Source organism: Pholcus phalangioides, unplaced genomic scaffold, assembly GCF_987345545.1.
Source record: "Pholcus phalangioides strain wild (caught in Gottingen) unplaced genomic scaffold, Ppha-v1.0 ptg000172l_1, whole genome shotgun sequence".
Lineage (NCBI taxonomy): Eukaryota > Metazoa > Arthropoda > Arachnida > Araneae > Pholcidae > Pholcus > Pholcus phalangioides.
The window spans coordinates 6,945,050-6,970,517 of NW_028301637.1; the positions used below are offsets into that span (position 1 = coordinate 6,945,050).

The 25,468-nt window shown below is 35.6% G+C and overlaps 1 protein-coding gene across 4 annotated transcripts in view; it reads left to right on the forward strand.

Annotated features, from left to right (window-relative positions):
- Nucleotides 1-20,523, forward strand: part of vap (RAS p21 protein activator vap) — an 84,828-nt gene extending 64,305 nt beyond the window's left edge. For 2 of the 4 annotated variants that reach the window (XM_089255673.1, XM_089255675.1), the window contains exons 20-24: nucleotides 2,135-2,202; nucleotides 3,468-3,568; nucleotides 11,342-11,419; nucleotides 15,490-15,612; nucleotides 20,071-20,275. In XM_089255673.1, coding sequence (XP_089111799.1) covers nucleotides 2,135-2,202; nucleotides 3,468-3,568; nucleotides 11,342-11,419; nucleotides 15,490-15,612; nucleotides 20,071-20,148 — 448 coding nt within the window. In that variant the 3' untranslated portion in view covers nucleotides 20,149-20,275. Of the gene's footprint in view, nucleotides 1-2,134; nucleotides 2,203-3,467; nucleotides 3,569-11,341; nucleotides 11,420-15,489; nucleotides 15,613-20,070 lie in introns of all 4 variants that reach the window. The other 2 variants (XM_089255674.1, XM_089255676.1) reach the window with 2 other exon arrangements.
- The last annotated feature ends 4,945 nt before the right edge of the window (nucleotides 20,524-25,468 follow it).

Below are 25,468 nucleotides of genomic sequence, written 5' to 3' on the forward strand. Positions count from 1 at the left end.
CTTGTGTGTTCTGTAATATCAACACTGCATGCATTTCTTTTGGATGCTGTGTATGAATTTTTTAAATCATAGATCAAGAGACCACTAAGAAATGTTAGATGTCTGGGTTCCAGCCGCACCTGCCGAAATCATTAAGATGCTTCGGAAACAGTGACACTATAAACTATAAATGGATTTATAATGACATTGCATGCGGATTTGTACGATCTTTTCAGGAGCGCAGCTTTGGGATTCTAATTCAGATGGCTGCCCATAGGTTAGGTTAGGAACCTCTGTTCTAACTGGATCTATGTCTCCATTAGTCAATTCTTCCTCACCAGTTCCAGTATGTTGGACTGGGCACGATGCTAGCACAGTGGTAGGATGCTGAACTATCACAATGGAGGCTAGTGTTAGGTCTGCAGGTTTCATCCCATAGATTGGGAAAAAAAAGAAATCTGTCCCTGTAAAACCTCAGGCAACACCAGATAGATCAGTGGTTCTGAACCTTTGGAAGCCTGCGGCCCGGTTTTATTTATTTATGCAAGTGGAAGGCCCGGTCAAATACACGACTAATGGAAAATGAATGGGGAAAATGCAACGGCAGATCAGTCGTGGCCTGGTATGAATGTATCACGGCCCTGTACCAGGCCGCGGCCCAGCGGTTGAGAAACACTGAGATAGATGGTGCCAATATGCTACTGTCCTCTTTGTAAGGCCAGAAGTAGAATACGACCATGACCATGTCGATGTGTGTCACCCCTCCCAGAATTGAAAGGAGTAAAAACATTCAAACTCTAGAGTTCTTTTTTTGCCATGCCCCACCTAAAGTCTAGAAAAATCCTGATGCCCCTCAAGAGACCAATTTCGAAAGGGGGGGGGGCATACAGATCCCGTACAGCCCCTTAGATGATCAAAAATTAAAAAAAACTAAAAATGGAAAAAAATTTTAATGCTGTTTTAATCAATTTTGCAAATGCCTTTTGAAGGTTAAAACTCAAAATTTCCTTGTGTCGTTGAAATAAATGGCTGATGAAATGAATTGTTGGTTGAGTCTTCCCTGAAACTTCACATAAACGGATCCCTCTCCCCCCCATGAAAATAGGTCCTGTGTCCCCCTTTCTGTAACTCTGGAAATATTTCTCATTAATTATGAATTATCATGAATTGCAAAATCATTTTTCAACCAATTCTGAAATTATTTCTCATTGGTTCAAAAATTATTTCTCACATCAGTTGTGAAATGTTTTCCATAAATAATTTTGAAATACTTTCATCAATTCTGGAATACATTTCTTCATTGAGGTTTTTTTAACGACGTCTGTATAAATTCTGTAACTATGTAAGCTTTTTCGTCAATTGGCCACTGCAAAAAGCTTTGAGGGCCACATATTGGAAGCCTTGGTTCAAGGTCTCCGAAGAATCCAGCCCCAAAGCAGAATATGCCGAAATCTGTGACGTACGTCGCAGAACAATTTGGAAGAAATTTAAGAAAAAGTGCAAAACAACACTTACCGCAGACTTACGGTGGGATTTTTACCGCAGAATATTTCCATTCAGATGAGGGCTCATTGCAGAACAGTGCTAAACATTCTGCTTTGGGGGAATCCAGTATCCTTTGGTAAATTTTGTGATTCAAACTGATCCCAAAAAGCAGCAAATGAGGTTTTAAAACACATAATATGCATGAACATATTAAAAAAATGATTTAATAGAAAGAACCATAAGAAATACTAAAATATTCTTCATTAATAACCCATTTTCAAATTGCTCCTATTAAAATACAAATTGCACCCCTCCCCCCTTGTGGGCACAGGTTCCTTGTTGGGAACCAGTGCTCTAGAGTTACTTTCTCCTGAGAGAAAGATCCAAAAATGTTATGAAGAAATTTTAAAGCATGCCATCTTCAAAGTGCTTATAATTGACACAATGTAGGTAACATGTAAATTGCATACATTCTATATAACATATTTTATATCTATTCCTTGAATTGCTCTAATTTTGCAATGATGGAGGGTGGTGTGATTAAAAAACTTTATCATCAAGGTCGATCTTGCATTTGCTAAGAGCATAAAATATTTTGGTTCTTTAACGTGAATGTTTAAATGGTTGTATTATAATTAATAATACTTTTTTAAATCTCTGTTTCTTGCAGTGGTTTTGTCTTTCTGAGGTTGTTATGCCCAGCGATCTTGAATCCACGGCAGTTCAACTTGATAAATGGTGAATATTCATACATTTTATTAAATAATACCATTTATTCTTTCCTGATTACAATTTAAAGCAAGGGTTTTCAAACTGCAAGGCTTAGTTTCCTTGGGGGAAGGGGTGGAAGATCTACATTTTTAAATCTCCTTAGTGATCTCGTCTTTGAGCTCTATCTGGATGAAAGAAAAATAGCATCAAGGCATGTATATTTTGGAAGCTCTGGGGAGCTGCTGTAACAAAAAAAGTTTGAGAACCCCTGATCCAAAGTGGTGTGCATTTAGAAAAGCTTTTTTATCCTGGAATAACTCACAAACTGTTGATCCTCAAATCATACTTCCAGTTGGAAAAAGTATCCAAATAATGTGTAGACATCAGATACGTCATTCATATTGCCATGGCTGCAACTAAGTTGGGGGGATCGGATGCCCTGGGCGCTAGATCAGAAAGGGTGCAGAGTTATTTTTTTTAAATTACAAGAGAGGACTTGCCAAAATGAACACTGGCCCTGGGCGACAGAGTAAAATTTTGTTCCTAGTTTATAACCCTGTGTATTGCAAGGGGTTGTATAGTTATTTAAAATGAAAATTTTTTTTTTATTTGGTCGCCCTGTGATTAGAGTGAAGCACATCAGCATTTTTCAAATTCAAATAGCAAATATTGCACTTAAAAACATGGAATTTTTTTTGTTGGACTCAGAAGAAACAGAGCAACTAACTTTCTAATAAGGTTTTAAGGACGGGGTGACCAAAAATGAAAAGTTTTTATTTTATTTTAATAACTGTAAAACCCCTTGCAATAGGAATGACGTATCTGAGATCCACACATTATTTGGATGCCTTTTCCTAGTTGAAAGTATGCCTCTACGATTAACAGTTCACGAGCTATTCCAAGATAAAGATACTTTCACATGCACTCTGCATAAAAATCAACTGTGTATACTCGTATATAAGTTGACCCTTTCACCCCGCACTTCAGGGCCAGCAAAACAGTGGTTAAAGTGATTTTTCTCTTCAAAAACGAACTATACAAGTTTTTTAAATATTTTTTTAAACAAAAAATACTCTGAATATTCAGTAAATCTTTTCTTATTATCCCTTCTGCGAAGTATGAAACTTCTGATGCAATTAAATAGCGAACCAAAGATGATTTTATAAATGCTCAGATTAAAATGTATTTTTACCATTCACTTGCAAATTCTCATTCATGCCATTTTGTGTACTCCATTTGTGTATCTATAATGCTGTACATTTTGTTGTATTCTCTTTTTTTTTTAAATTTAGACACACCTTCAGAAACAGCAGCTCGAAGTCTTATATTAGTTGCCAAATGTTTACAAAATCTAGCCAATTTGGTAGAATTCGGAGGAAAGGTAAGATTTAATGTATGTTTAAAATCACAATTACAATTTTTTCTCTCTTTTTTTTTGTATCATGCAATTATCAAATTTGATTATATCTAAAAGTATCAAGTTAATCCAATGTTCATAAACAAATGTCAGAACTTTACAGCTATAGTCCGTTTCAGGTTAACTTTGCAGTGAAGAGAAAGGTAGAGAGTGTATTCCTTTGCCGCAAAATATAGTTCCCATATATCAGAGGTTTATGATGATTCTTTATACATAATATTTCAGTTTTTTTCTATGATTTTGAAAAAAATACTGAAAGCATCTTTTTGAACCAATGCTTATTCATTTAAAATTTTAAATTAAAAAAAATATTGGCTGCCATTATCAAAAATCCATGGCAAGCGCAACAACATTTTCACACGATATCTTTGAAATTTTTCCCGCTAATATATATCACTGTCATGTTTTTTCGTTACACAATTATATACTGTATATATATATATATTATATCGTTATTTGGTTGAATTTTCCATAACGATACAATATTTCTTTCAGTTTTACATTCAGTTATAGGCTTAAATCAATATGAATATGCGATCAGTTTTTTTTCCTTCCAAAAATAGGCTTTAGGAAATTCAGATATTCACTCATAGATTACAGGAAGTGTTCCTCTTCCACAAGAGAGAGAAAGAGCACTGATAGATACCATTGTGAGAGGCTCTTTATGGGTGCAGAAATTTTAGTTTTAGGTCCTCCTTTTTTTGATTATTTATTTCTTACGATGTTCATGGAAGTAGTAGTTTCCGAATCCTCTATAGTCGATTACGGAGAGTGTTGACAAGGGTCACGTCTTCCCACACGAATGCCATCTTCCACACACAGCAGGGGCCACCTGTTTCTCCAGATGCCCCTTGCCTTTAGTCTCTTCAGATAAAATAAGTGAGAGAAGGGACCCACTGTGTGGTTTAGACTTGCATCTTTTATATGACAGTTGTGTCTTTCTTTTCGCCGGAGAAAACTGTCATGAAAACAAGTGGTATCGACGTATGGTGGGTGCACGGCAGACATTTCAGCAAGAAAAGTGAGTAAAAAATTCTAAACGTTTCTGTATCATCATCATCATTATTATTTGGTGCTATTCCTGCATTTACACATGCAAACAGAGTTAATCTGCTTGTTCTTAACTATTTTTTTTTTATTGGCTTCCATAATTTTATTTAATATTCATTTTTTCCATATAAATTGAAGAAAAAATTAAAAAAAGTTTTGAGAGTCATGGTTAATATACAGTATTTTAAAATTATATTTTGCATTCATATTATTGTTTAGAATTTTTCTTATAAATAAATTTCAGCTGAGGGAAAAGAAATATTGCAGAAAAATATTGCTATGTTTTTTGAAATTTTTAGTGTTACTTACAGCACATCAATGAAGAAGTAAGTGACATGCTGATATAAGATAATTCTTTTTTCTAAATTTTGAAACAATTTCTAATAAAAAAACAACACAAATGATTTCAAAAACCTCACTTCAATTTCTGAAAGTATTGGCAGTGTTTTTTTAAAATTCTATAATTATTACTAATTTACTGTGCAATTTTTTTACACTCATTACGTTACACATAATAAACAGATTTTTCTCAGTGAGATTGGTGAGAATCGGCCATACCTTACCAAGGCCATACATCGATACATTGGTTAAGAGGCTTTCATTCCCATAGTAACGAGGGATGCGGTTTCCTCGTTGCTTCCCCTTCACTGCAAAGTTAACCTGAAACAGACTATAAAATGAGAAAGGTGATGGTAGGCTGCGTGCCGAGACTAATAATAATTTTTGTAACGGAATTCGGAGTCACTACCTAATAATTCGAAAAAAACAGACAGGGAATTTTCATACATGGTCTGGGGGGGAGGGGGAATTTTCTTCCTTCCAGTTTAAAGCAATTACGGGGGGGGGGAGAGAATATATGTTCCCTTTATATTATTATTAGACATCCATATTTTTCATGGGCATCTTTTTTCAGCCACTTTGTTGAGCATTTTGTCTGTTGTGACTTTTGTATTTACCCTCTGAAAGAATTGTGTGTTTTTTGTTCCAGGAAATATTCCTCCCCCCCCCTTTAATTCTACTCCCACTGTTACTTTATATAGGATCTTTTTTCCCCCCTCCCTTTTTTTAGCACCAGTGAGTAAATTACAATGGGCTCAACAAAAAAGCATTTTGCAACCCTAGGTTCCATTGCAAAAATCATTTTTCTTAATATATACTGTCAACAGGCGGGGCAAATCTTTGCAATAGTAGAAAAACTATGGTAAAATCCATGGAATTTGCAATACAGTTAATCACCATATTAATAGTAGAAAAAAACCGCAGTAAAATCCATAAAAAAAAAACCATCCTGACAAATATGTAGTGGAATCTCGATAACTTAACACGTGGATAATTCAACATTTATTGTTCCTTTGGTTAGCATAGTGCTAATTTTAAATTTTAATGTGTTAACTCTAACTCAACACTTGCTTGGCTTAACTTCACTTCCACTATGATTTTTGTCCCTTTACCACAACTGGTAATTGCCCGTATGTTACCAGTTCTAAGAATTTTTCAACTTTGTTCATGGGTATTTTGACAATCCTTTGTTTCTTTGTTCTTCATGATGGTGTCTTTTTTTGTGTTGGGGGTGGGAGGGGACGTGCATGTGAAGAATGAATGTTTGAAACCTGTTGGCCGGCTTATTTTAGTGGCATTTCTCTAAAAAAGGTCTTTCATTCTTTTTATTGCCGAGAAAAAGTTTGGATACTTGTCCCTATTGTCAACATCCAATAGGGATGAAAATCTTATCTATTGGGAGTTTTGATATTGTATGTTGCGAAGAATGTTTTCAGTGAACTATGTTTGCAACAAAAAGGCATGGATGAAATCAGAGATTTTCAAACAATGATTGAGGAAGCTAGACAGAAAATTTTCAAGTGACAAGAGAAAAGTTTTATTTATTTTGGATAAAAAATTGCACAGCTCATCCAAAAATGACAGACCTTTCAGCAATCAAATTATATTTTTTACCACTTAATTTAACAGCAATTTCACAACCACTGAATCAAGGAATTATCCTAAGTATGAAAACTTTTTACAGAAAATTACTGACCAAAAACATTTTTGGATGTTGGAATGGAAGCAAAAATTTCTGTTTTAGATGCTGTTGAAATGATTGATTCTGTATGGAAGTCAGTCACACGTGTCACTGTAACATCCCTTAATGGGGTGAAATTATTGAGGTTCAAATTATGCCTGGTTCAAATTCTTCAGTTAAAGCAGACAACAAGCAGGAAATAAACAAACAAGTTTGTTTTGTATCACTTCAATTGCTTTATTACACTTTGATTTTTTTTTTTTTGTTAATAACAATTTTACATTTAAGTTTTTCCTTTCAGTTCAAAAATTTGAATTTAGTAGATATGGTTCGCTCTCACCAACAGTAGGAAGTCTATGTTCTGCTGAACATCACCTTTCCGGTCATAGACCAGGGTGGATCTGATGCAGATCCATCCAAGTTAGTACTGTTAATTGAAGAATAAAGTTCCTGAGTTTATAGCAAATCACAAGCAGCCAGCACCAGGCGAAGATCCATCAGAGATTAAAGATGAAAGTCCTTGGAAACTAGTAAATTGGTGTAGATCGACTCCTTCACCAATGATCCATTCAGGGTTTCATCATCCAGAGCAGGCCGATAATGAGCTGATCAGTGCTGTGAAACTCGTAAAAGCGGTTAGACTTTCATTACGAAACCTTTCGTAATAAAACTATTTTCACCGAACCAGCCAGGAAATGTAGAACAAGAATTATTATGGCAGTTATGAAAGTTATGACATGATTTTTTTTTTAGCTTAACGACCTCAACTGATCGTTTTGATCTAACAAACAAGAAGTTATCGGAGTTAGAATGTGATAAAAATAGAGTGATCGTGACAACGTACGGCCTGTATTTAAACTCCTGACCGCATGGGTCTAAACAAGCCAATCAGCTTCAAGGTCATTTCATTTGCATATGATTACAGGCCAGCAACATCACGATCGACCTTGATCATGACCACCGCTGCTGACAAAAAAAAAAACATTTTTAAAAACAAGCATAAAAACAAAAAAGTAAACATTTGTTTTTATGCGGTGATGATTTCAGACTTGGATATGTTACACTACGATTCAGAACCACTTCCGTCATATTGGTCTTTGTTCTGAGTCTTTGGAAAATAATAATTTCTCTGAAGATTCCTCTCATATTACATGTGGCAAAAGCATAAATAATGCTTCGGGTGATTTTATTGAGGATGAATGTGTGAACATTGAATCTGATCTTGTTACTTCAGGACTTTTAGAAGATGACGATATTCTAGAATCAATCAATCAAAGAGCAAGTGCTTCATGTTTCGAAGAAATCTCTCTCTCTCGCGCGCGCACACACACACACACGCAGAGAGAGAGAGAGAGAGAAAGTTCAGATGAAGAAGTATCTTCGCCATCTCGCCTTGATGCATTAAAAGTTGTAGATGTGATATGTTGATGCCTACGCACTCAGAAAAAGGCAGAACAATCACGGGATAAACTATAAGTGTAGAAGAATTTGTTTTTTTTGGAAAGGAAAAAAATATATACCTAATTATTTTTCATGATGTAAATTTTTTTATATGTTTTGATTCTATTATGAAACAACCCAGAATTAAAATTAATAAGAATTAGCATTTTATTTAATGGAATTGTTAGAATGTATATAATTACGTGCACAAAAAGGATTGGACAAAAATTTAGAGCCAAACTTCACTCACTTGACATCTACTTAAGTCGACATGTTTGTCTATACTTCTGGGGTGTCGAGTTACAGTGATTCTATTGCGGTTTTTGCTGTATTTTTTGCCAGTGGAAAAAATTGAAAGTTAAAATTTGAACTTTTGCTTTCATGAAACAAGTTTGGAGAATCTTACTTAATTTTACAAAGGTAAAACCATTCAAAACCAGGTTTTTTGAAACCTTTAGACTCAGCTATTTTCTTCGCAATCAGACCAAGGGATTGGAGATAAATATGAATAAAAACAATTTCTGCCAAGCAGCTTGCTCATAAACAAGTTCTTAATCAACACGTCTTTTCTTAATGAAACCTGTCAGCATGAACGATAACATAGGAGTGCAATGAATAGGCCTATAGAGCAGTATTTTCTATTTTCTGTCTACTTTACCGCACACCAACTCCAGTCATATATCCCCATATGGCAATTTTCAACTATTGAAGTTGGGTGGGAAATGAAGGTGCCATCTATCGGTGGTCTGCCCAAGGCTCGATAGGTAAATAACTTTTTCTGATCTTTTTTGGTGATTCGGACCCATGGACCTTGATGGCAACCTTCATAGTGGAATACGAGCATCTTACCACTGTGCCACCACAGCACCAATGTTTTCTATCTAGCATTTATCTGAGTACCCCTTTGGACAAACACAGAACCAACCAAAAATCCAGACATTATGCCACAGCTGCTTATGTCTTGTGGGGAAACCTTTCAAAACCAGTAATATAGGGTCTTAAAGCAGAGTATGCTGAAAACTGTGATATACCTTGCAGAACAATTAGTGCTTCTACAGAACAATCGCGGGGAAGTTTTTAAGGAAAGTGGGAAAACACTATTATAGGAATTGTTACTGCAAAACATTTTCAGTCAGCTGAAGGCTCGTTGCAGAAAAATGCAAAACATTCTGCTTTAATGTATTCTGCATTAGGGATATAGGGGATGTAAATAGGACTAAATTTTAGAGTTGTATCACAGTGTAGAAAATTTCTGCTCATTTCATTACCTTTGATATGGGTCAGTGAAGTTGATGCTTATTGCAATCTAAAAATTCTTAATTTCTAACTTTCCGTTGAGACTTTTTTCAATTTTTTTTGTTAAGGAATCTTTTAAATTAAAAGTTAAAATTACAATAACTTGCTACTCTAACATCAGATAATATATGGAGTATTCCCGAGGATTGAAAAAAATAGAGATGGCAAAATGTGAGAAATTTACTGATATACAAGGCAACAAATCTACCACAGCCAGGATGAAAGCACATAATAGAAGAAACACAATTATAAACCTTGTATTCTGGTTTTTTGTAGAATTATAGTCTTTTCTGTGTTGCTCAGTTGATGATCGCAGGAACCAAAAATCAAATTCACAACCTCATGTAAAAATGTTACGTTGTCAACAAACTATGAATGTGTTAAGGAAACAGTTGTTTTCCGGATATTATGCTGAGATGAGCTCGAAAAGAAAAGTTATCACGTCTCCGCCGGGACTCAAACCCAGGCCCTCTTGCATACCTGGCAAGCATGCTACCATCTACACCACTGGAGACACATGACTCTGCCTTCCTAATTTCACGCACTGTGTCGTGAGGCGCTGAAGTAGAGGCATTAGTAGCCTCTCTTAACTTCAGAGGGCCTGGGTTCGAGTCCTGGCGGAGACGTGATGACTTTTCTTTCCGAGCTCACCTCAGCATAATATCCGGAAAATAACTGTTTCCTTGATATCTCTGGCTGAGAAAGAAGCCATCTATATCTCTATGAATGTGTTACTCACAAAAGGAAAACTGTGAATAAAAAGCAAAGGTTCATTTTTTTTCATGTAAAATTTTTTGTTGTTGAAGAGAATTAACTCACTATAAAAGCGTGCTTAACCCCAGTTTTGCTTAAAATTCATACCTACAAAAAGCTCCTGCAAGTGATATTGCATGCATATATACCGCTTCACTAAAATTGATAGAATTTTAAAAAAATAAATAAATAGTGTAAACACACACTGTATCCATCAGCATTACAGTTTTAACAATTGATAATTACATAACATCCATAATATAGTATATATATATGTGTGTGTGGTCGGCTGAAATTTGTTTTCTGCGGTTCCCAACTTTGAGGCGCGAATGCGAGCTGATCTCCACTTTAAAAAGTCTCGCCGCAGAGAGCAACAGGTCTACAATGTCACAATTACTCATTTATTACACTTCACTCACTATGAGTTGAGAAAAAACTCATAGTTGAAAAACATTTATTGCAGATGGCAGTACTACACAAAACAACCATTACACAAACAAACTTCATGGAAGGTTCACTATACGTACACACACATTCCAACATGTACCAATTCGTTAGAAGTTTTGCAGAGGACTATGGACGAGGTGCATGTCTGGTGTAGTAGTATATATATATATGTATGTATACAGTAAAACCTCTCTTTTGCTGTCACCAGCCAGACAAAAAAATTTGTCTGCAACAGAGGGGGTGACCATTAATCATAGGTTCGAATGCATATTTTCATTATACAAGGGGAAAACATTATTTGGCCGTAAAACGGGGGGGGGGGGGTGACCACATCTGAGGGTTTTCGTTAAGAGGGGTTTTACTGTATTTATTTTTGCTGTTTTTCATATTTTTTGGCACTGTCCTGAATTTTTGCCGGTAAAAACCCAATCATAACTCTCACCTTTTTCATTTTAGAGGGAGAGTTCTGGGAAACCCTGTATATAGCTTGAATGTAAACCTTTTTAACAAAGAAATAGTGGTGACAGTGCACATCACAACAAATAACATTTGATATTTCAACCTAGGCTGCTCTATACACATAGTGCCAGAAAGAATGAAGTTGCATGTCAGTTGAACCTTCAACAGTGAAGAAAAAACAACAACTGAGATTTAATTAATTTACTAAAAGTTGGGCAATACATATGGAAGAAACTTTCACTGGATGTGGTTTAAAATTTAATGAACTTAATTCTTTGTTTTAGGAACCCTGGATGGAAGTGATTAATCCATTTATATTGAAGAACAAGAACAGGATGATCAAGTTCCTCGATGACATATCGGTAACTGAACTTATTATAATAAATTATGGCTGTGTAATATTTCTCTAAATTATAGAAGCTATTTCTTTTCCTGTAAGGAACTCAAAACAAGTTTTTCCATGTGAATTAGTCTCATTAGTTTTATCCAGGGCTATCCTTATCAGTATCTGATAAATGAAGAATGAGAGAAGAATCTAGCATCCAAAGATTCATGAGTTATCACAGAGTATATAGAAAGGGAATGCTGGAAAATATCTACTCGCCAATAAAGTTTGAGAATTAATGAAAAAAATTCTAATTAATAAAAGGAAAAATCTCAGAAATAATGAGAGGAAAAATCCCAGAGTTGATAAAAATACAGAATTAATTTTAAAAAATCCCAAAATTAATGAGAAATAATTCCAGAATTGGTTGGAATTCAGAATTAATAAGGGGAAACAAAATTCCAGAATTCATGAAAGAAATAACTCAAGAATTGATGAAAATTCCAAAATCAAAAATCAGTTAAAGTTCATACACCTTGTTCACTATGTAAAATATGTATTTGATAACACATTTCTTTTTTTTTCACTTTTATTAATTCTCTCTTGTTTAGTGCTGGGCCTCTCCAAACCGTGGGGGCCAGTGCAGATGCACCTCTTGCACACCCTTAAGGGTGACTTTGGTTCTATCTACACTTCCAATAGAGTAATACATTGATACCTAGGCTTAGGAATACAGATTCAGCTATAAACATTTTAGTTGCCATAGATGCAAGCACCCACATAACATAGCAGCATTGTAAGCTGAATTTTTACTCAATCATCATAATTACTGTGTTTAGAACCGCAGAAAGCAAGCAAACCTATAATATGATACTAACGTAGCATAAAAATGCAAAAATTTGCCATCTTCACTTCCAAATATGAAAGACAGATAGCAACACCAATAAAAATGCAAAACAAGCACTATTCTGACAACATAAATATGTTAGGGCCACACATGCACTCAGAACACACATTCCGGCGTGTAACGATTCATTAGAAGTTCTGTAGAAGAATGTGTTGTATGAGATGCCTGTATGGTTAAGAAGAAATGTGTTTAAAGAATTTGATTATAATTTATATTCCCCCTCTAAATTATTTTCCATACATCCTTTCTCTTCCAGAAAGCATTAACAAATAAGAGCATAGACTTGAATGTTTTCAGAGCATGCGCTCTTTTGGTGCAGGGCTCTTTAGCATCAACCATATTTTAGATAATCTCAAAATGTTCGTACTGTTTGGTTTGATGATAAAGAGTCCTTCATGGAACTCTTCTGAACATTCTGAAGATTATATTGTCCATCCATCTTGTATTACACACACAAATAAGCTGACTGCATCACATAAGAGGACACTCACAAACCTGATCAGGTTACGAACACAATGTGAAATAAAAGTATCTTTAGAATCCCATCTTTCTTTAAATTCTTGTTCATTCAATTATGAAGATGTGAAGCTGTTCAGCTTCAATCAGTTTTTACTTGTTTTATAGTGTTTCTTGGTGTTTTATGAAATTTGTCTTCAAATTTTGGATCGTACCTTAAACAAATTAAACGCTTTTCCATGGAAAGGTATATGAAATCATGTTTTGGCTTCCAAATATTTGCATACTTAATGTTGTAATCAGTCCATAGTATTCGCTGTGATCCATACACATGTGCAGCTGCTTCTGCAATGGCCTTCCTATAGTGAAGGCAAATAAATGACGAAAAAAAACCCCCACTTTCCTTCGGTTCTTAATCAGTTTCTCTCAGTTGACAAGATTCACATTTCTTTTCCAGAGAGACTTTCTCAAGGGATCTATGAAGTCTAGTCTACATTAAAAAAAAAATTGTAATTTATGATATACATTGCACAGTTCTATTATAATGCTTCACAATGGTGAATAAGGAAAAAAAACAGGATTTTAACTTAAAGGGGGGAAAATGGTGTCCTGTTTTAGAATATAAAAAAAATTGACTATTAAAAATTTTCAACCAATTATGAAAAACAGTTGTCTTGTTTTATCAATACCTGTTTACCATCTCCCGTTCAATCAAGCGAGGTGTATTATGGTCATATCCTTGTGAACGAGACTTTTTTTGAATACAATTATCATCTGGTTATTGTTACCAGAAACTCAGATGTTGATCACATTAATTGGCATGAATGGTAGTATATATAGCACTGTCTGATAATGATGTAAGTTTTGATTTGCTGAAAGCACAGCTTTGGTAGGTTAAATATTTTTTTTCCCTTCTGTATTTTATGCCTGTAAATTCAAATGTTTGTTCAAATCATCAAGAGTTATTTCAAATTATTTCACCTGAAGTAAGCTAACTGAAATTTGCATGAACAAAGTGAGAAAAATAAAATTTTGTGCTTTTTTTGCATAAACAGAGTTATCTATACTTTAGATCAGTGTTCTTCAACCGCTAGTCCATGAGAGTTTTCTGCCAGTCTGCAAAATGTTTCAAACAATTCATTTTGCTGCTATATAATTTCATAATTCAATATTATACTCTGTCTTTGTCTTAGACAACACCAGGACTGTGAATTATTTTTTTCATTTATCTACTTTTTGCTTGTCCTCAAATTATTTCTCCCATTTGTTTATTAAAAAATTTTTCCCATTTAATTATTAAAGCATTTCTCCCATTTATTATTAGAATATTTCTCACATTTTTTTTTTTTTTCTGGTCCTCATATTATGAAAAAAAAGGGGAGAAATATTTTAATAAAGAAATAAAGTAACTTGATAAATAAGTGGGAGAAATAATTTGCAGACAAGAAAAAAAATGAATGAATGAAAGAAGGATTTTGATAAATAATTGGTAGAACTACTTTAATAATTAAATTGGAAGAAATGTATTTATTTATTAAAATATTTCTCCCATTTATTTTTTGCCATTTTGAAAATTATTTCTCCCATTTATTTTTGCCATTCAGAAAATTATTCCTCCCATGTATTTTTGCCAATGGTGGGGAACAAAGTTCTTTTACCAGAAATTCATTGGAAAAAATGATACAAAAAAAAGGAGCAAGAAATATCTTTTCTGTAGAAAGTCATAGAAGATTATTCTACGGTGATATCATGAGTCAGACAATATATGTATGATCTTGCATGTCAGTGTGCATTTGGCTACCCTTCCCTCACACCGGGCAGTTACCAGCTGGATTGTCCATAGTAGAAACAGTATCCTACTGTTCTGGCACTTATAGCGGACTCTCCTAAGATGTTATTTATCGTGGTTGCAGCCCTGAAAGTACTAAATTTGGATTTTCCGTGAAACCAAATGGTGTGACAAATTTCAGATTTTTCATTCAGACATTTTACTCTTCCTTTACTACACCTAAAAGTTGTAAACAATGAACAAACTTTTGCGTAGCACTAGAACACACTTTGACATTTCCAAAATGATCGAGATTATGCAAATTAGTCTGTAAACACGACTACTGCAGCTCTTCTGGTGCTACCTATTTCTGGTGAGAACTTTGCTGCTCACCTAATATTAAAACATTTCTTCCAATTTAATTATTAAAGTAGTTCTACCAATTATTTATCTGAATCCTTCTTTCGTTCATTCATTTTTTTCTTGTCTGCAAATTATTTCTCTCACGTATTTATCAAATTATTTTTTTATTTGTTTATTAAAATATTTCTCCTTTTTTTTTTCTGGCCCTCAAATTATTTCTCCTGTTTATTTATTTACTTTTTTGCTGGTCTGCAAATCATTTCTCTTATTTATTAATTAAAATATTGCTCCCATTTATTTTTCATTGTCTGCAAATTATTTCTCCCTTTTATTTATATTTTACCTGTCTGCAAACTATTTCTCTCATTCTGCGGGTCTGCCATAGTGTTTCAACTATATTTACCAGTCTGTTGGTTGTTGCAAAAAGGTTGAAGAACACTGCTTTAGATCCTGTTCTGATTAGCCCATCAAAGTGTACAAAATGGTCATGGTTACATACGTACACAAAAAATCATGTGGAGCTTTCTTATTTTATATTCAAGTTGGCTTAATCTAATATTTTACTTGTAGTTCCCAGACAAACGTTTTCATTAGATAATTTTTCCTCCCATAGAATGTTCCTGAAAGACCCGAACCAGAGGAAACCATTTCAGGAGATCCAGCCAGGGATCTGGCCACCATCCATCACATCTGTGCCACACATAAAGAAGAACTGCAAACCCTAAGTCAAAATATGGTAAGTGACACGTTTCCCTGAGAGAAATATGGGTTGTTTGAGGTTGAACTGATGCTACTCGGAATCATACCAAACTTGGTAGGGAGGACTAATAACAACACGGGAAGAAGAAGCAGAGAAGTGATATTGAAACCATATGGGTTGAACTTGAGAACAAAAGACGTCATAAGCTTATTGTTGGGGTTTGTTACAATCCACCGAATAGGGATCAAAACTACATCGCCAAAATGCATGATGAAATTTCCTACATGTGTAAGCGAAAGAGGGTTCTCATACTAGGGGATTTCAATTACCCAGGTATTGATTGGGAGAACCTTTCATCTGGAAATCAGTATGAAAGAGACTTTCTTAAGTTGGTGCTCGAAAATTTTTTGTATCAGCATGTATCAGAAGCCACTAGGGGTACTGCTATTTTGGATTTAGTTCTTACTAGTTCTGAGGATCTAGTTGAACATGTTTCGGTGGGGGAAGAGTTTTCTTCCAGTGATCATCGTATCGTCAGATTTCACTGTAACTTTTCCTCGGGTAAGGTTGATAACAAAAGACTGGTTCCTTGTTTTCGGAGAACTAACTTTGATGTTTTGCGAAGAAGGTTAGCGGAAGTTTTCAAAGACCGGTTGGAATCAGTAGGGGTGGTAAGTCAATGGGAAGAATTTAGTACGAAGCTGTCCTCTGTTTTGCACGACGTCATACCCTTTGTTCGAAAAAAGCGTGTTTGTACATCACACCCTCTATGGTTCACGGATAGCGTGCGGAACCTTTATCTTGAAAAGAAAAGAGCATTCAGAGAGTATAAAAGTGGACGAGGTGACCTATCATTGTTTACTGATAAAAGAAGACTGTTGAAGAAAGCGATAAGGGATAGTAAAAAGCAAGTTGAATCTAGGTTGGCAGATAACATTGGCTCTGACCCAAAATCATTTTTTCGATACGTCAATAATGGATGTAAGGGGACAGTTGGCCCCCTCTCGATAGGAGGCTCAAAAGTAGAGAGCAATGTAGCCATGTGTAGTGCTTTCAATGACTTTTTCGCGTCGATTTTTAATGGAGATAATGATATTCGATATACGGGTGTTGCATGGGGTAATAAAACGCTCAACGATATTCAAGTGGAAGACGTGGAGGTCCTAAATCTTCTAAGAAATGTATGTGCAAGCAAAGCACCAGGACCAGATGATATCTATCCCAGGGTTCTCAGGGAAGGTGCTAATGAATTGTTGGGGCCAGTCGCACAGATATACAGGAGTAGTGTTGCTGAGGGTATCGTCCCGAGAGATTGGAAACTGGCTAACGTTGTTCCGATATTTAAGAAGGGTAGTAGAGAAGTGGTGTCTAATTATCGTCCAGTGAGTTTGACGAGCTCCCTCTCGAAAATTTTGGAAATTATCATCAAAAGGCAGTTTGGGAAGTGGATAGACGAGAATAATGTATTGTCGGATAATCAGCATGGGTTCAGGAAGGGGAAGTCATGTGTAACTAACCTCCTTTGTTTCTATGATTACGTGACTAAGGCTTTGGGTAAGAGCAAAAATGTCGACGTTGTTTACCTTGATTTCCAGAAGGCATTCGATCGGGTCCAACATGGCAAACTCTTGAAGAGTTTACACGAGATTGGAATAGGGGGCAACTTGCTGAATTGGATAGAATCGTGGTTAAGAGATAGGTCGCAACGAGTTATGGTGAACGGGGAATTCTCTGGTTGGACAGACGTCACAAGTGGAGTTCCTCAGGGAAGTGTCCTTGGCCCCATACTTTTTTCACTTTTTATCGATAAACTCGATCAGGGTATCGATGGAATTACTAGCAAATTTGCAGATGATGTGAAGCTAATGGGGGTAATCGGAAATGAAAGCGATACGGAGTTGCTCCAGACCAACTTAAACAAGATTGCAGCATGGGCAAATGAATGGAGCATGACGTTTAGCGTAGATAAGTGCATGGTCGCTCATTTTGGTTCGAACAACCCACGGTTCTCTTACGAGTTGAATGGTGTCACTATCCCGGATGCAACTAGAGTCACCGATTTGGGAATTCTCATTGACGAGCGACTTAAGTTTTCTGAACATTGTTCAGCGGTTGTCAAAAAAGCGAATAGAATGCTTGGTCTCATTTTCAAAAAGGTCTCTTCGCGTTCTCCTAAAGTCATTCTTCCGCTTTTTCGAGGCTTAGTTCGTCCTGGACTGGAGTATGCTGTAAGGTTTTGGAGCCCATACCTACAGAGGGACATAGACTTGGTTGAAGGGGTGCAGAGAAGAGCTACGCGTGTCCTTATTGGTACACAGGGCTTGAGTTATGAAGAAAGACTTCATTTTTTGAATATGTTTACATTGGATGAACGCAGGTGTCGAGGAGATATGATCGAAGTGTTCAAAATTTTCAATGGGATGGATAGGATGGACCATGAACTTTTAGTACACCGCCAATCGACTGCTTTTACAAGGGGACACCAGTATCGATTGGTGAGGGACAATGCAAGGTTATGGTGTCGCAGGGAATTTTTCTCCAATAGGGTTGTTAATAAATGGAATAGCTTACCCCCGGAGGTAGTAAATTGTAACACAATTGACACGTTTAAAAAGAAATACGATAAACATGTTGGGGTAAATCGAGAAGCTATCCATTCTTAGAATAAGACAACCATAAGTATTCTTTATGGGCATTGTATAATATTTTATCATGTGTATATATTGTTTGTAATTTGTGTTAATTGCATTTTTAATTGGGTTGCTGTATTTTTGAAACATATGGCAACCATATTTTTATGGGCATCTTTTTATCAGCCACCTCGTTGGGCATTTTGCCTGTTGTGGCGTTGTATTTGTATTTGTATTTGAAAGATACCACAAAAAAATTCCAAACGTTGCCAATGGTAGGGGGAGGGGGGGGGGAGAATCATTTCGTGCAGTGTAAAAAAGAAGTTGCAAAGATCAATTTGATGATAATAAAGACCAAAATTGCAATGAAACATTACATCTTATCATATTCACCTTTGCAATGGAGACAACAACCAGCTTTAGTGTGATTTCCGTTTTCGGGACCACACTTTACATCCTCTGCACAACATCTGCTGCCACTGCTAATACCAGCAATGGACTGTATGCCATCAATGATCGCAGTCACAACATCTGTAATTGTCTGTTTCGATGCCAGTTTCCGTCCTCTGCCAGGTTGAAGCTGGTCCCTCCAAATGTCTGAATCATGCGTTTCAAATAATTAATTGCTATAGATCTTTCACACAACTTATGCATGAAAACCGGACACGCCTCCACATTAATATTCCTAAGAAACACAGATTATGTAGGTATCTAAACTCACACAGAGCCATGGACAGTTCTCGACCTCGCTGTTGGGAGGGGTGATTTTTAAAATTGCTTGAAATTAGTCACTGTGAGTAGAGTGACCACACATCCTGCATTTTGCCCTGTATTTTCTGGGACAGTTCTGATTTTTCCAGTTTTTTAGTCGAAGTTTTCTTGAACTTGCTATTTAATCAAAAACGTTGATACAGGTAGTTTTCAATGGATTGATTGAATGCAATATTATTATATAGAAGTCATGAAAATTCCATGAATTATTGCATTTTGCTTGGGGGTGGGTGAACACCACCTCTCATAGATCTGTGCAGAGCAGTCGCTGCATTGTGGAGGGGAAGCACAAATAACACATTTTCAAAAGTAGCACACAGTGGTTACGTAAGACGTATGTTGAGCTGAGCCAATCTGGTCAGCAGAATGTCTTTTGAACTTTTATTAGGGCCTTTACTGGCAGTGTTGTCATCCACATAAGCTTGAATTTGCATTTTGATTTCTTATTTGCACTTTATAAAATCTCTTGGCTTTGTAGACTAAATCAACAACGGTTGGAACTACAATTTTTCTTTCCACAGAATCCTACACATGTCGTTGCTAGTCCACTCACCAAACTTGGTGAGTTAGGTCATTAGACAACTAATTATGAAAAAGAGGTGCAAGAACGTAAATCGAATTGCATTGTGGGTGCAGGATGGGAAGAAGGTTAAGAATCACTGCCTTAGAGCATATATACACTGAATGGGACTGTACATGACAGTTAGTGACATTTGAGAAAATGCTAGGATATATAAGCTATTAGCTGACTATTCATGTACAGTCCCGTTCAGCATATACATGTTATAAGGAAGGAAATATGCTTCTATAGCGCAGTAGTTTAGCGCACTCATGCAAATTGTGAGGGGGCAGTGATTCTATTTCCCACAGAATAAGTAGTAGTTGAATTTATTTTCTTGTGTACGTGTGAATTCATCTTTGTATCAGCCAGTTGCCTAAACCTTTATATGCAGAACAATCATAATTTCAGTTATAAATGGTGAGATTTATTTTTGAATAATAATTTTTTGAAATATGCCTTGTAGACATTTCATTTCATTCCCTAGCGAATTATGTTACGTTTGCATCTTAAATGCTTTCGCTTATTTTCCAGCCTATTCTGAAGAAACTGGTGACAGTTACAGATATGCTATCCAAGCACAAGCAGCATTATGCAGAAATGCTGAGATAGTATACTTCGTGAAATACTCCAGAAAAAAAAAAGGATCTTAAATTGGAGAAAAGGAGAACAAAAAGTAAAGAAAAAAAGGCATACTAGACTTAGTATTGTGAATAGTGTTTTACAGTTCACATTTCTACTGTCCACTCTTTGGCGAGAGCAAGAGCAAAATAATAATTAAAGCAAAAATAATAATAATAAATGTTACAAAATATATATATAAATATATTTAACACAAACAAAATGTGTATCTATATATATATATATTGTAAAATGCAGAAGGGAAGAAATGCTATGTGGCCAGCTGGCTCTGGCTGCATTTTAAAAGCATCAACGGCACTTTTTTTTTCAAGCCCAGCTTCTTAACTGTGCTTCTTGCCAAAGAGCAAAAACAAAAAAGAAAAAAATGGCTCAAAGTGACATTATCGGATGGAAGTTTTCTGTATAACAAAAAACCCTTTCCAAAACGTGGGCTTCGCTTTTGGAGGAAGCCAAAATGAAAGTTTAAATAAGTGAACCATTCTGACTGATATACATAACTTCCAGCCTGAGCCCTGTGCGTGTATTTTTTTAAATCCTGCGACGTTTTGCTTCAATTAATATGTATGCTTTTCATTGTAGTCTTGAATTATTATTTTCATGTGTTTTTCTCATTTGTGAGTTTTTTTTAAATCTTTTTTTTTTTTTTTTTAAATTATCGATTTGAAAATTTTCTCTAATTTTTTTTGGTCATTCCCTGAATTATATCCAGTAGTTATCTTGAAAACAAAAATCGGAAAATCAGTTTTTTTTTAAATTACAAGTTTACCATGAATGAATATGACTCTTTCAGACAGAGTAAATGCTAAACATTATGGTTCCCACGTAAATGGGTGTGTCCATATGCTTCCGCTGATCCTTTCACACGCAGTGGAGAAACGCCGTTTGAAACACATCCTTTTGGCAAATTTTCATTAATAATGCTAGTGCTAGATAGTGTGAGCGATGAGTATGAATCATCATTGTATATTCGTAATCTATTTCATGATTCCGAAAAAATTGAATTAATTTTATGCATTTTTTTTAATTCTTAATTTAAAAATATTAATAAAAATCATCAAAATAATTCACAATTTTCTGCAACTTCTCAAAAATGTTGTTGTAGGACTCAGTAATTAAACATTAAAATCAATTTATATTAATATTGAAATGAAAACGCCACAATAAGCCTAATTTTGAAATTTTCTAAACAAAATTTGAAAAATTTATTGATTTGATGTTTTCGATTGGCAAATAAATTAATTTCACTAATTCATTGCCTATACCTTAAAAAATGTATTTGACAAATTTAAAAAAATGGACATTAATTTTTTTTTATAAAACTTCTAAATTGACATAAAATACAGTGGATCTCCTGCTTATAACATTTTACAAAAACCGTCAGGAAAAAAATAATTTTATGTATATTTAGCTACTACTTATAATACCCGGCGCTGTCCTGATTTTCTTCAATTACTGGGAGGATTGAAAAAATGACAAACCATTATAAAGGAATAAACTATTATATACATAGTACTGGCAGCATTAAAGAAGTGGCAAACCATTGTAAAGGCATATGCACATCTGAAACGCATTGTTAGGGAACCACAGTAACCAAAGTAATCATTCTAAAAGTGATTGTTGAGGCCCCAGAACTATTGTTGCCTGACATTTTTTTGCTCATTTCAGGCATTTGCCCTGCTCTGAGAAACTTTTAAAGTAACCTGTCATTCAAATGTGGGCCCTGTTTGGTATATATGCAAAATTTGGCGACGATTGATCTAAAATTGTAGATTTGTATAGAGAACATACATACACACACACACACACAGAAAGAAAATCAATTTTATATTTAACTATAATGCTTGAATTTTGAAAGATACTATTATACATAATTAGACCTTTTTAAAGTTCACAGAAATAATTGCTGCTCACAAAGAATTTTATATAAAAATTCCACAAAATTTTTTTAAAACAATATTATACAAACGCAGTCAGTCAAACCTTGATTAATAGCAACCAAAATGAAAATCATTAAAAAAAATCACACAAAAGTAATTGGTACAATGTCTACAAGAACACTAGAAACAACTGTAGTGCATAGAAACTAATGCTTGACCGCAGCCACCAATGTGGAAGCAAGCCCGCTACTAACCAGCGGATGCCTGCTCATACATTTTCTCTACGCACAGGCGATTTCCCTTCTTTCGCTGCATCTGAGAGGATTCTAATCTAACAGTTCTTGAGTTAGAGCGGGCATGTGGAAAGGATGTGGCTATAAGCAGCAGCGAGTGCATCCTTTTCTTTTTTTTCAAACTGAACACAACTCCGGTCTATCGCCATGGGCATTCACTACCGAGTGAGTTGTGCTGGAAGTGTGAGTGTGTGTACCTAACAGTCTGAGTGCGTATATAGTGTTGTGTCTGATTTTTCAGTGCTGCCATCTATATTTCACCTGCTCCATCTGAAAGAGACCTACAATTGCAGTTGACAGTGGCATCTGTTTCTGGCATTCCTTCTAAGCTCAGTTTATTATTTGTTCCATCAAAAAGTCTGTTACAGCAGATATATGTAATTTTTGGTATTGATAAAAACAGTGAGCATCATGAAAACAAGGACTTGCCAGGCTGTTTTGGCCATGGTCTTCTACTCATTTATAATGCTTCACCCACAGCTGTTGCAGGCATCTTTAGAGGTGAAAGTACTACATGTTGAAGATGCCGGAGATGTCCGCCACAGCTGTGTGTGTGAAACATTTACAAAAAACTTCTGTTATTAGCTTTAAAAAGAAGTTTCATACACAGTTTTTTACTTGGATCTAATATGCCCCCTACCTCTGACATTGTATCTTATTCCTTAGCTGCAAAATGCAGTCGATTGTAGGTATTGTGATGTTAGATCCAAGTAAATACTGTATTATGAAAATATTTTTCTTGTGGAGGTTGTTTTTTTTTTCTGCATTTCAATTTTTTAAAAGTTTTCTGAAAACCTAGTTTAGCGTAACATCTCTTAAGTTTTAGTGTAATGTCTCTCTCTTTCCCTTTATATTAATTAGATATCCTAGTAGGTCTAAAAAACGCTATATAATTTTGAAGAATCATGTAAATTGAATCTACTCTAATCACCACATTTTAAACTGTGAGGAAAAAAAAATGTTGCTGCTTCTTATTTCTATGTAGATATGTTGTATAAATCGATAACGCAGATTAAAATTATGGAGAATTTATTCCCCCTGATAATTTGATGTATATTTTATTAGAGAAAAGCTGTAAATGAAAAATTTTAGAAAATTACTACCGATGCTTTTTTTCTCGATTTATCAGGTGCTTCTGCATGTTTATAGTACTGTATATTTGCTTTGTTTGTACATAATGAATATATTGTGAATTCTGTGTATGTGTGTGTGAATCGATCGAAAAGCTCAAGGGGAAAAAATAATAAAAGAACACACGCATGCATAACACCATCGTCGGTGTGAATCTCTATTGTTCACGTACAGGGCTCATTCATTCTTGTATATAAGTGCATGTATTTCATGTCTTTTTATAATTAACCCTCAATGAACTGGTTGTTGTGTCAAAAAAATAAAAGTCTTTCAACTAATCACAAGAGGCATAACATTAGTTTTCATTGGATTTCTACTTCCATTGAATCAAATCCTGATTCAGATAGAGCCCATGATCCGTGAGCTCTCGGATTCATCTGATGTGACCCATGCCTTAAAGATAATTTTGTAAAAATGAACCAAGTGGCACATTTATAGGTGACTTAAGTGGCCTGTGGTACATTTCTGTATCACTCAAAGAACCTGGGGCATATTTATAGGTCACTTGAGTTGCCCGCAGCATAATTCTAGAGTGCTTAAGTGACCCACAGCACATTTACAGATCACTTGAATATCCTTGGGCACAGACAACATTTAACCCTTTCAATACCAAAAGGATATATATGTCCCAGTAAGTAAACAATCAGTCTTGAAATGGTTAAGCGACCCATGGCACAGTTCTACATTACTCAAGATATCCCACTCCAAAGTTCCAGATCTCTTAAGTGACTTGTAGCACATTTACAAATAACTTAAGGGGCCTGCAACAGTTTCAGAGCATTTCAGTGGTTTTCTGTAAAGTTCCATATCACTTATGTTACTTGCAGCACAGCTCTGGATCACTTTAGCAGCTCGCAGCACATTTTCAGATCCATGGCAGCATGTTGAAATATCACATAAGTAACCTGGTGTGCTGTTTCAGATTACTTAAGTGGCCCATGGTAAATTTCCAGATCACTCAATGAACCCGTGGTGTATTCACGGTTTACTTGAGTGGCCCACAGTATAATTCCAAGCATTTAAGCAGCCTGCAACATATTTAGAAATTACTTTAGTGACCCTTGAGCACTTAAGCAGCTTGTGGTGCAGTTCTACGTCACTCAAGATACCTGCGTTGCAGTTCTACATCACTCCAGATACCTGTGGTGCAGTCCCAGACCTCTTAAGGTATGGTTTCAGAGCATTTCAGTGGCTTTCTGTGCAGTTCTGCATCACTTATGTTACCCACTGCACAGTTCCAGATCACGTAATTGACCTTCAGTGCAGTTTCAGATCACTTGTGTGGCCCATGACAGATTTTGACACCTATCTTTGCTTCTACAGACTGTTTGAAATCTAGTTTCTTTCCTCGAGCTATAACCGATCGGAATAACCTCCCATCCAGTATTGTTGATTGTACTTTACTGTATTGTAAATTACTGATTCTATTTCTCACATCAAACTACTACTACTAAACCACACATGTACCTCGTCCATATTCCTCTGGGCAACCTCTAACGAATTGGTACATGCGGGAATGTGTATTGAAACCTGATGTGAAGTTTGTTTCTGTGTAATGCTTGTTATATGTAGTGCTGCCATCTGCCACCAGTTTTTCTAACTATGAGTGAAGTGCAATGATTGAATAATTAATCGTTGTAGGCCTGTTACTCTCTGTGGCGAAACTTTTTAATGGGGAGATCGGCTCGCATTTGCACCTCGAAGTTCTCACATCAAACTGTCACCTTAGTCATAGGCCTTGGCCAAGCAATATTGGATAAATAAACATTGAAGTGGCCTGCACTCATCTAAATGGTTAGCACCATTGGTTTAAATTGAGGAAATTATCAAGCTGGAATCCATACCGATACAAAGCATTATCGTTCAGTGGTTTGCTTAACTCACATGTAATGTGAACAAGATGACAAGTTAGGGAACAAGCCATATGTGATCCTTTTCATGTTGGTGCATTGGAAAAACGTGGGACCCTCTCATCCCTAATCCTGTGAG